Source organism: Anthonomus grandis, chromosome 10 (genome assembly GCF_022605725.1).
Source record: "Anthonomus grandis grandis chromosome 10, icAntGran1.3, whole genome shotgun sequence".
NCBI classification, from domain to species: Eukaryota; Metazoa; Arthropoda; class Insecta; order Coleoptera; family Curculionidae; genus Anthonomus; species Anthonomus grandis.
The window spans coordinates 8,486,190-8,498,753 of NC_065555.1; the positions used below are offsets into that span (position 1 = coordinate 8,486,190).

At 30.3% G+C, this 12,564-nt stretch overlaps 2 protein-coding genes across 3 annotated transcripts in view; one reads left to right on the forward strand and one right to left on the reverse strand.

The window, feature by feature from the left end:
• The window catches only part of LOC126741041 (H/ACA ribonucleoprotein complex subunit 2-like protein), a 59,568-nt gene that overhangs the window by 20,659 nt on the left and 26,345 nt on the right, over positions 1–12,564 (forward strand). The window contains exon 1 of one of the 2 annotated variants that reach the window (XM_050447316.1): positions 6,376–6,385. The exons of the other annotated variant lie outside the window; for it this stretch is intronic. The gene's annotated coding sequence lies outside the window, so the exon portion shown is untranslated. Of the gene's footprint in view, positions 1–6,375; positions 6,386–12,564 lie in introns of those variants that run through there. 2 annotated transcript variants of the gene reach the window in all.
• Positions 1–12,564, reverse strand: part of LOC126741042 (eIF-2-alpha kinase activator GCN1) — a 42,953-nt gene that overhangs the window by 9,882 nt on the left and 20,507 nt on the right. The window contains 6 exon segments of the mRNA XM_050447317.1: positions 2,230–2,503; positions 2,798–3,040; positions 5,496–5,707; positions 7,383–7,694; positions 9,808–10,257; positions 11,370–11,535. Coding sequence (XP_050303274.1) covers positions 2,230–2,503; positions 2,798–3,040; positions 5,496–5,707; positions 7,383–7,694; positions 9,808–10,257; positions 11,370–11,535 — 1,657 coding nt within the window.

Below are 12,564 nucleotides of genomic sequence, written 5' to 3' on the forward strand. Positions count from 1 at the left end.
GATTTTCCAATAGTTTAATTATTTCAGATTCTACCTCACGACCACGTTTCAATCCTGCAGATTGATTCTCAACCCTTGTACTCAAATTTCAAATTTATTTCTGTAACTATTGGAGTACGTCATCTATTTTAGTATCATTTTATTTTCACTATATGTGGCTGATATGAAAAATACTACATCTTATGCCAAACTACATCAATACGCAGTTTATTCATTTGTTTTCACATAACTCCTTACTAATCTCATTAAAACACAGTTTAATTTCGACCTAACTAATTTAGATACATTATTGGGATTCAGTAGAAATAAAAACAATATATGGTTAATGAAGCATAGAACTTATTACGGGTATTATTTTTAACTTTTTCAGCCTACATAAATTTAAAAAATGCGAATAAAACGAAATATAATTTGTGCAACTCTTAATATTAGATACTATTGTTTAATTAAGGTGATGTAACCTGCAATAACGCAATAAGATTTGCAGTTTCTTTTTCTATTTAAGATGTGCAAAATTCCTGTATGCGGTTTTCCTTTAATATTTGCTACAGAACTCATATTTCACTATACGTTAATCATGTTATTCTTTTAATGATAAATAGATGCAAATATCACATGATCTGTTTTATATGCAGAATTATAAACTCAGGAGACCAATTTTATTTAATAATTTATTTAATATAAATGAACACATACATGATACTAAAAAGTTCAATACTTCCTTTCCTCAACATATTATATCAGCTTTTCAAAAATCATTTAGTTAACTTGCCCTATTTTGTAAAGGATTTATTTTACAAGCTTACAAAATATGCATGTAAATTAGGTTCTTTGGGGTCCTCCTTTCAATATTCAAAAAGAAATGGTATTAAATCTGATTTTTCGTTTTTGTCTAGAATAAACCTCAGCACTATTTTTTAGATTTAGATTTTAAATATGTATAGTTGTTCCTCGTTTACGAAATGTTACTAATAAACAGAGGGATTTGGAACTCTCCTGGGCGAATAATAAAGCTATATCGTCACTTGTTTGTCGAAAAGCCATTTCTGTTTAAGTCGACGAACCTTTAGATAAAATAAATCCCGACTTTCCAACTGCAATTTTCCATAAAACAAGAAGTTGAAGGTTAAATATTATTTCCACATCTTAAAATTGTTAAAGAAAATAACTTCTTTCTAATGCTGAGATATTTAAAACAGTTGTCTTCGCATAGCACAATTACTTTTTTACAGCAGAAAAACAAGGCGACCTTTATATCAAAGAATTAACATGTGACTCAAAAAGACAGTAATACTAATCAATATCTCATTTATCAAATACCATGTACTAATTACTCTAAGGTTTATTTGCGGTAAACGTCACAGTATTTAAAGAAGAGGATTTACCAACATAAGTACGACTGTTATCACATTAATCGCAATAACACTTGATTCATAGCCTAACTATAAAAAAAAGACGGTTGAAATGGCCCATATAATAAAAATTAATAAGTAATTTTAATAAATATTTACTATATCTCGACTCGTTTCAACTAAAAATTTATTTACCTACGTGATAGGTGTCTCTTAGTTCTGTCCTTTATTTTAATATAATTATAAGATGACATGGTATGTCTTACATTACAGCACGAAAGAGTGTTGAAAACCATTAAATCCCGCTAATTGAGGTAGGCCCGTTTTATTATTTTATTTAACGTTAGTTGATGTTATATCTTAATTTCGTGTATTACATTAGGATTATTTTTTTATTTAATTTTACTTGCATCTAGTTCATTATATTTCGTCTGTAATTTGGAACACATATACTATTTTAATTTTTCTTTAAACACATCTCGTGAGAGTTTGTTGCCCTAGAGATTATAGTAACTGTCTATCGAAATCTCGGCCCAAGTAAAATATAGTTGGACTAAACATTATCCTAAAATAGCTCATGAGTTTTGCTACCTTATTAACATGTGTATTTCTCCTCATACTTTTTGGTTAATTGTAAAAAGTATATATATTATTGACCTATTGTCCTAACAAAATTAGCGCCCCACGATTGTCCCAACCTAACATGGACGAAACATTAATGATATTATAAGAATTTAAAAAGTCTGATTTTTTTTTTATTAAGGAAAAAAAACGTATATGGTAAGAAGTATATTGTAAGCCCTAGGGTCAGTCATCACAAGTTTTCTATTGAACATAAAAGTATTAAATTAACCACTTCAATTTACTATTTTTTAACTCACCTTTGTAACAGCATTTAATGCTTCCCATGCCATCTGCAATACATCCCTATCGCTATCTGTCATTAGGTAAATCAATCCGCGTAATAACTGGGGTACATGAGCATTATACTGGGCTTTTGAGTTAGCGCAAAAGACGCATAATAAAGTTGCCGCCGCACGTCTCTGATCTGGGTTTTCATTCCGAGTGTTTTCTAACATTGTGTCCACTATGGTGCGCACGCCGACATCATCGACGACAGAAAGAATTACTGCTTGACAGTATTCTAATTGCTGTAAAAGAAAGTAATAGCGTTAAAACAAGTTGAATTTGGGAAAAAAAATGCTCTAATTACGATACCATTAATTAACACCCAAAGTTCAAAGGAGAGACGTAACACAGGACAAGATAAAATATAACATACAGTTAAAATGAAAATATATATTCAAATACACCTTTGATATAATATAATTTTAAAACGTTTCGTAGAGAAGTTTAATGTTATTTAAATTACTGTTTTTTTTTTTTCATTTAAATGTTTATAAAGAACGTCTGTATGTAAAAAAAAGCGAAATTTAGAATCTTACCTGAGCTTCCTCTGGAGTGCCTCTTGACGTTGCCAGCGCAGTTTGCAATGCTGGTAAAATCCTTGGCAAATATTTATTTAGCGCTTCGCCCGCAACGGATGCAAGAATTGAGAGCGCTTTCGTGTTGGCCGGAGGTGCGGTCAATTGTGGCACTAAATATGGAAGTACAACTCTGGATTTTATGGCCATCACTTGTCTGAGTCCGTCTAAAGTGCATTCAACTACTTTCGGATCGTCATCGTTCTAAAAATAATATAGAGTCCATGACAAAAAGTTATTAGATGAAGTATTAGACACGTTTTATTAAAATTATTCTAAGACTGGTAGTAGATTAATTCTTTTAAACAGCATTTTTGTTGTTTCGATATCACAGAGGAATTTATATTAATTAAAAAATAACTCGCTGAAGTAGAAAAAAATATAATTTTTCTTAACCAAATCAAACAACTTGTTTTTATTAAAAAAAAGTTATATCTTAATAATAACAAAAACATTGGTTGTCATAAAGCCTTGAAGTTTTTTTTTGACGAAAATGTTAAGATTTCGATAAAGCCTTGGTCTTTGGCTTTTCAGAGTGTTTTATGATCCCGTGTAGTTTTCAAAACCGTATTTAGACCCCTAATCCCCAATGGACTGACCAAAAAATAAATGAACCAAATGGGATGATTAATCAATATTTTAATGATGTTCTTTACCAAATTGCCACTCTACAATCTCACTAATCCAGACATCATACTAAAGTATCTCAATACAAAGACAACGCTCGATTGAAATTTAAGTTAGTGAATGATTTTGATGTTAATTGGGCGATTTCTCAACTTATTTTTTTCCCGTTTTTATATCTGACTTTCGAAATGCTTCTAGTACTGCGTCGGCACTTTTCAAAGTTTTGGATGAAATTCTCATGGCTGCAGATAGGGGAGAAAACAATCTCTTGATCTTATTAGATTTGGCAAAGGAACACTTTGGATTACTCTCTTTTGTGGAACTTGTCGTATTATGCTTTCCAATCAGAAGCTATTTGTTTGGTGCGAAGTTATTTGGAAATAAAATTTCAAATAGTACACGTTGTAATAGGAAATCAGAACCAGAGCTTTAGATAGAGATGTGCCACAAGGTTCATTGCTAGGCTTCTTATTTTTCATTATTTTTGTAGCGAATATTGCTGGTTTTGTTCGCGAATGGAACTATCATCAATACGTAGATGACACACAGATATATGCAAGTTTCGCAAAATCTAGAATCGCCGAAATAACAGACTTCATTCATGCTTGATTATGATAATGTCATGAATAATATAAAATTAGCTATATATTATAGATGTAATATGTGACAAAGTTTCAAAGGTAAATATCCAAAATTAGCAGAAAACATAATTTAAGAAATTTATATAAAATATTTGCCTAGGAAAAAACGAATCACAAAATATCAGTGGATCTTGTTCTTTGTCATTCAAATTATTATAATTTTGCTTATGGAAATGTCTTTTCTAAAAATAAGCTTGGGAGCACAATTGGCTTAATGTGATTAATATCCATTTAATATCCATGTTTTTTACATTAATTATTGAAAACAAAAAATCTATTGGAGAAAATATGCTTATAACGCATGAAATGCTTGTTTTTTTTAACTTATAAGTAATAAAATAATTAAAAAATGCAACTTTTGTTTTTATTTATGTGTATATTTGTTCATATTTTAGGTGGCATGGTTCCTGTTTCATTTAGCTGGGTATATTAAAACTCTTGTCACACTTGATCGGTACATTTAATTTCGTATATATATAATTAATATTTTTTAATACTCGGTTAAGTTAACAGCCAAGTTGCCGAGTTTACAATAAAGGCTTCTTTATTTGTTTTCAATCCATTTCTTTTTAAATGAAAAAAATGTACTTCAATAGCATAATAAAATGAAGAATATACCAACTTTGATACCACACTAATTCATGTTTTGCTAAAAGCATTTTTTTTAAACACAATATTTCCAAGAATTGGACAAAGGATAAAAATATCATTTTGAAAACTGTTCTGAAAACCATTTTTCTAATCTATTTTGTAGCTAGTTGATATAAAACTTTAAAGACAATTTTAAAGGATTCAAATACAATCAGAAGTTTAGTATGAATTTACCTTAGATATAGGGTAATCAAATTAATTCTTTAGGATTTTAAAGTGGAATAATGCCAAAACTACACATCTAAAAATCATTCGTATTTAACAGGTTTGTAGGTTACCTTGTTATAAAATTTATATCAGGAAACATGTTGACCAACAATAAATAGGACCTACATTTCTATATGCATTTTGAATCAAACTTTCAATGAAATATGTCTAAATGAGAGATTCATGTCAAAGATTATTCCAAGATCTTCCACCTGTCTTATACATTAGAATAAATACTATAGTCACACAAAAATGTTTTTTTTTTTAATTTCTCATTACAACATTGGCAATGAAAAATGGGAGTGGATGAATAAAAAAGAATCTGCTTCAGATATTAAAAAAGATGTTTGTGTATTATTTAATTTTAAAATCCTAAAGCACTAATTTCACCCCAATATACGAGCCTAATTCTAAAATATTCTGCTAAAAAAGGAAAAACCTGTAGAGATGAACCACTTATTCACCCAGTAGATTATATCAAGAAGATCAATCTAAAAAGTTAAATTATGAAACTTTTTAATCCGTTTACTTACCAATTGCGCCAACAGATTAGGTAAAATATCGTCCAAGGCTTTTGTTCCCACTGTTGAATGTAGACTATCGAAAGTCTTGGCCGCGGCTCTTCGGACTTCCGGCAACGGATCAGAAAGAGCTTTTCTTACAGTAGGCACCAGCGAATTCACAAACGTAAACACCATCTCTTTAGACGTAGAGGCCATTATTTCGGAGAGACCAATACAGACACCTTTAAAAAATATATAATATTGTGGAAAAGGTATGCACTTTCTTTCTAAAAAGACTGGAAAGGTATTATAATCTAGACATTTTTTAATTAAACATAACTGAGGGCTTAACAACTTCTCCGCTACAATTTCAAAAAAATTAGTATTTTTTTTTAAATAAATTCATTGGTTTTATGTTTGAGGTGACAAAGTTATATAAATATACCCGGAAAATGTGGGAAATCTCTCAGATTCAGGTAGAAAATAAAAGAATAATATGAAACTTTTCTGTATACAGGCCCTCCCTACGAAGATATGACCTCTTAAAGACGCCGCTGGAAATCGGTTTTTCTTGAATAACTTTTGAAGTACTTGGTATAATTTAGTAAAAATTTTACGTGGTCAATACTACAAAGGACCTCTTAAAATGGATAAAAGGATGGGGAGAAAGGGGCTGTGAATTGGCCGGCTAGATCTCCGGATTTTAATCCATTAGACTATTTTCTATAATTTTTTATAAAAGGCAAAAAAATAGATACAAACGAGTTTGGCTTCAAAATTTTGAGTAATTAAAAGGGCACATGAAAGATATAGGTATAAAAGATATAGAGAAATATATCGCCAGTGACAGTTCGAGACTCTAAACAAAATTTGTATGATAGGCTAGGATTTTGTCAAGTTGTTAATGGTGGTTACTTTAAGTGGTCACACATTTGGTATAGATACATATTCGTTTATTAAAGTTGTTTTTTTAATTTTGTAAAAAGCCTTGTATATTAATAAATATTGTTTAGCATGATATCAATCTAGAATGAAAAATTAATGAATTAAAATGTTAAAATAAAAAACATTTCGAGGTTCTCATACGATACTTGTATTAAAAAAAATTGGCAAAAAAAATCAACGTGTCCGGGCTTTTTTAAAAAATTGACGGGGTTGTTAGGAAAATTCCCCATTCTATTCAATATTCCATTCATTTGAGATATCTTGTATATAGTGATTATGACCGAGACAAAACAGGAAAAGATCTTTAAAATTGTTTAAGGTGTACGTCAGGGAATGGATCCAGCACACAGATACGGCGATATTCCATGATTTGGTAAATAATTTGTAATAAATACTCTTTCACTAGTTGTATAAATATATTATTATGCCTTATATTAAAAAAAATATTATGCAGCAAATAATATATAGTAAAGTTGTGAGTTGAGATAAATAAAAAACTGTAACTTGTTAACCCTAACTAACTGTAATAATGTCTTCCTTCATTTATACTTCAATTAAAATTACATGATTCTAAGCACCTAGCATGCTTTAAGCAGAAATCTATCAACAAGGATTTAAAGTTAGTTTATAAAATTACATTTGCTCAACTGAGAGTTGAAATTAACGATAATTTATATAGATCATTAATTTCAGCTCTTTGTTGAGGCATTATTTTTTTATAAACTGAACTTAGGACGCTTGTCAATGAAGATGTTCGAATCATGGATAAGTGGAGGTCGATTTAAAGTCGTTTTATTTACCTTTACCTCATCTCAAAAGTTCTACAAATTTACTACAAAAGCGACTGAACTGATGACTGCGACGAAGCTGACTACTTCTATACTAGGGATAAATTAATACCTAAATTTCACCAAAATCTAAAGAGACTAATTTAAAATTATTAATAAAAAGCCGATTCTGTTTTAGATTTACCTTGTCTTTGATCCGCTCTCTCTGACTGTAGACCCTCCTCCAAAATCGGAATAATCTCTGGTAAAACGCGTTCACCGAGTTTTCGCACCAGATCACCTAGAGTGCGTGCCGCAACCTGTCTTTTATCATAACTTTCGCTAGCTAAACAGCCCAACAATAGCCCAAATAAGGTTGGTAGTATTTCGCGAAGGGTACGAGGTGTATTGGTAACAACCACTTTCCACACATGCAATGCAGCCTGGCGAACCATCAATGCAACATCGCTCCGGCCCATATAAAGACCGGCCAAAACGCGGTTCCTCGTTTCAGAACCTAAATTGTAAAAATATTATTTAGAGATTCTAACTACATTCGGTATTGGCCCTAAATGGATGAACAAAATTATAATAGCATTTATTTTAATTTTTTACCAAACCCTTATTAAATATTGGATAAGTCTTATTTCAGGGAAATCGAGAAGTAATTAGTAAGGCAAACAGTAACGTTTAATAAAGTACAAAAACCCACTACATATGTATAAAGTTAAAGGTTAAAAATTGAGCGATTTCCATGATAAAAAAACAAAAAGTCTCCGAATTTTTTATTTTCGTCTTCTGCTTTGTTGTCCTTTTAATCAAAATTATCAGTGCTCTGTATAGTTTACGGAAAAATATTTACACAACAAAACCAGTAGCGAACTTGAAGCGCAAGGTGTGTGTAAATACCCAGTGTGTCGGGTCAAAAATTAGTGTGAGTAGAGAAAAAAAGTGTGGATTAATTGAACAATATACGGAGTATCCGTTATTATGAGATGCTGGAAATAAAGAGTCTAAAAACCTAAAAAGGAATTTCAAAAGTGAAAGAAGAATTTATAAATCAAAAAAAAAAATTTGGTGCCGGCGATAATTTTATCATTTTATAATTATTTCAATTACAATTTTACAACTTTACTACAATTTTCTAATTTTATTATTAAGTGATTGAGCTTTCAACTTATGAAGTTTTTTGAGGAGTAAATACAATTTTCTACCGGCTGCTAGGGCAAAAATATTCACAGAATTCATCCAAAACTGGAAACTTTTGTCAATTTGTCTCTTAGTAATGTAAATTTGAGTTTTTTTTGTTTGACGCTGTCGTGTTTCTGTTTTATTTCATGCCTATATTTTATTGGTTTAATATAGTCCTGGTGATAAATATTACAATTATACTCGTCACTCAATTTTAAATGCTTAGAATCTAGAAATGTCAAGACCTTTCTAACAGATTTCCTTTTTTGTCGTTTTACTAAAAAAAAAGACTATTAACCAAGGGACCGTTTGTGGAAAAAAAGCTCAATTATTTGAGGAAAATTAGGAATTAGTATTTGTTGTATCCTTTGTTTTATATGATTTTTTGGCATTGTCTTAGCTAAAGGCATCTTAAAGCCTATCAATTATTGAATAATTAAGATTCATTTTGTTTCTTTTAAGCAGCTTCCAAAGAAATCAGATCTTGGAACTGGGATAGTAGTTTGTGTCTAGATACATTCCCATTCCCAAAAAAACCACTCTAAGAAATCTCTATAACTTAATCTGAGTTATAATATAAAAAGTGAATTAGATCAACTTTATGGAATTCAAATCCTTAAAATTTCTAGGTACTCTAACTAAAAATCCTTGTTTTCGTGGTTTCTGAAATGATGGTTTCCATTTGCACGATGAATGAAAACCGGTGATTTAATATTAACACGTTATCGATGAGGGCAATTGTGGCAGATTTAGATCATAACAAATCCTTTATGATGCTTCACAATTAAACGAGTATGCATTTATTGAAATTTAGCATTGAAGATAAGAATAAATTGAATTTCAATTTACCACTAGAGCGCATACATTTCCATTGTGCAATTGACCAGCATTGATGATATTTAGGTAACTTTTTCTGGTCTTTTACATTCTCGTTTAAAGCATTGGTTTCTTTCCAGAATTTCTTGAATAATTGGACCTCCACTTAGTCTTACAGTCCTTAAGCTGGTTGATCGCATTCCAAGTTCCTCAAATCACGCCCCAATTTTCAGATAAAATCTGCTTGATCATTCCTTTAAGTTCTTCAGGGCGACTCAGCTTCATGTTTGTTAAAACTCTACCTTCTCAGGCACATTTTAATAATTATGATAATAGTATACCTTCCCATTTTAAACCACCCAGCAATATCTGATTATCAATCTCACAAAATATATAACAAAGTGTTGGGTGGAACCTAACCTAAGATAATGTTTTCAAAAAGAATGTGAATGTATCGATATTTTCTGAATAAACACCATATGATAATATTTAAAAACAAGGTTCTAAAAGTTCCAAAGAATACTCTCGGAAATAGAGTATTTGAGTGGCTATGCTACGCAATAATAAATAAAATTTACAATTTGTTTATCCATTTATGACCAATATTGTAATAAACAACTTACCCAATGCATTAATAATCGCCAAATGACTCTGCTCTGTCCCGAAATTATCATCCTCGCTAGCTGTCTCTGTACTCATTTTTCCTGTAACACCAGACACCCTGTATAGTAGATCTCCTAAGAGCTGTACTGAACTATATCTTATCCGCCAATTATCGTCAAAAAGTCCCTTCTCTAATTCAGGCAACAATAACAAAATGGCCGAATCGGCGTACAAATTAACAATTCGTTGACCAGCCTTTAACGCTGTGTCTCTGACGTATTCGTTTTCGTCGGCTAAAGCTTTCAGTATTGGAATGATAATTTGTCCGATATATGGGGTAAATTCATTGGTAAATACCGAAGGCATATAAATAAACATCATTATATAGCCGTCTTTAACGTGGGGTGCGATGTCAGCGCGCTCTGCCGTGCTGATTATTTCAGGCATAAGTTTGTGGAGTTTTTCTACGCCTGAAAAAAAATGACTTATTTAGGAAATATTATTTCAATATAATATATTCGACCAACAAGATTTTTAAAAGTAATAATTATAAAAGAGATTCTTTGTGATATGGATTTATCATCGTTTGTTGAAGATGGATACCAACTTTGTTATTTTAAATAAGATCCCCTTATATTAGTTGTGCATTCTACTCTTCAAAGTATTTTTTGCTAACTGATATTGACTCTTTCTTAGGATAAGTAGTGTTTATTTTTTTAGCTGAAATCGGTCTTATATTTGACATTGAGTGATGCTAGAGCGAAGTCGCTTTAAAAACTAATAATAATGCTAATTAATAAACTAAGTTATTTTCTTAATTCATTTTAGTTTGGGTTTAAAAAGTATACAGGGTTGTAACTGTCAATGTTAAAATTTTCCAATATTTTCCTTAGGTAAACTTTGCCTTTTTAAAAGATTTTGTATATCATTTTTATTAGACCCACTAGAGATTATAATTTAATACCAAGCCTCCAAGTCTAATTTTTTTAATATTATTGCTCCTCAAATTACAGAAAGAAAATCTATCAGGATTAAAAAAAGAGATTTGTAAATAGTTTCAAAGAATTAGGATATTACATTTTGAATTAGATTAAAAAAAATGTTAAACGTAGTGGCCTAAGCGTAAAAAAATTAATTTTTTATGTGAATGCTCTTTAAATTCAAATTTAGATAATGTAGTTGATATTCCGTGACTTGAGTTTATAAAATTTATGGTGGTATTAATTCGGTATTTGTGTCTATTCTTAAAGATTTTATACATACTTTATTATGTTTTATAATTCATTTTTGGATGCGTGTATGTTTTTTTAGCGGTATATGTACGGCTTTTACGTTAAATACATATCTAGCTTGTTTTTAAAAAGTTGGTATTATTCTGTTATCACTTTTGTGAAATAATAATTAAAAAAAAGGGAAAAAGAACGATATTACTTGTAATAGTATAGATTTTAATTCTTAAATATTATTTAAGTACTGTCCACTGATCCTATTCCAGATTCTACTCAGAAAGCACAAAAATTGAAAACTTCATCACACTTTTCACAATCAATAGAATAAAAGCAAATAATTCACGAAACCTCACCTAATCCTCCGACAACTTCAGAAAGGCCTTGAGCGGCCCCTGATCTATCCACCGAGCTGGTTTCAGATGTTAAAGTTTGCATCAGCCATGGCAGCAAATCTTCGAAATTTGATTCACCCATGCCGCGTACCATTGCACCCAGAGCACGAGCACTTACAGAACGGACCTAGATTCAAGTTTAAAATTGAGTAGTTTATTAGTTTTTTGCTTCATTGGACCAAGAATGAGCATTTTTAAGCAGAATGTGCTAACAAATTCCAGACCTTTTAATCTCTAAGCCACTAATACTCAAGGCGCTAGAATAGTTACGTGTGAAAGTATAAATTTAGTATAATAAAAGAATATTAATTCAAAAAAAAACTAAAATATATTTTTTTTAGGAATTATTAGTTTTTCATAGTTACAACTATATAATTAGGCCTCGTAAAATACTTATGTCACTTTTTTTTTGTTATAAAGCTTCTTGCAAAGATTCTTCTTTTTATTTTTATGCAATGGTGTTCGTGTGTGCAAATTAGGCTGACCCTTTTCAAACTGTTTTGTGTTCTTTTCAGATGTTAGAACTTTTTTTCAGTGATTAAGTTGTTACATATGTGAGCGATCTAATATTATGTTAAAAATGTTCTTTCTTTTCTTCATTTTCAAGTTTTCGTTGCTAATTTGGTTTAGGATATATTCTGTTTCAATGAAACATTTTTGAAATTCAAGAAGTCTTCACGGCGAATAATTTATAATACTATTATTGCTCTGAAATTAGATATTTAGTCGATGTATTATTTATTTTATACAGGATGTCCTATATATAATGGTAACTAATTTAAAAGCAGAGACCTTTAAGAAAAATAAGTGTAAGTTAAATTTTCCTTGTCCGAAAGTCAAAGACAGCCAAAATACAGAGTGATTTATTCTTTGTTTTTAATAAAATGTGGAATATGTTTTTTTTCATATGGCAAACCTAAATTATGAGCAAAATTCGAAAAAATCACATTATGTTTATCACCCTGTATCTTGGTTGTCTTTGACATTCAGACTAGGAAATTTTATTTAAACCTGCTGTTAAATTGTTTACCATTAGTTATGGGATTCTCTTTATATGTATATCAATGTGTCCAAAAATATATATACAGTTATTAGATACATCATATAAAATTATTTTTTTTATATTAGAATATTTTCCAAATTTAACAAGAAGTCT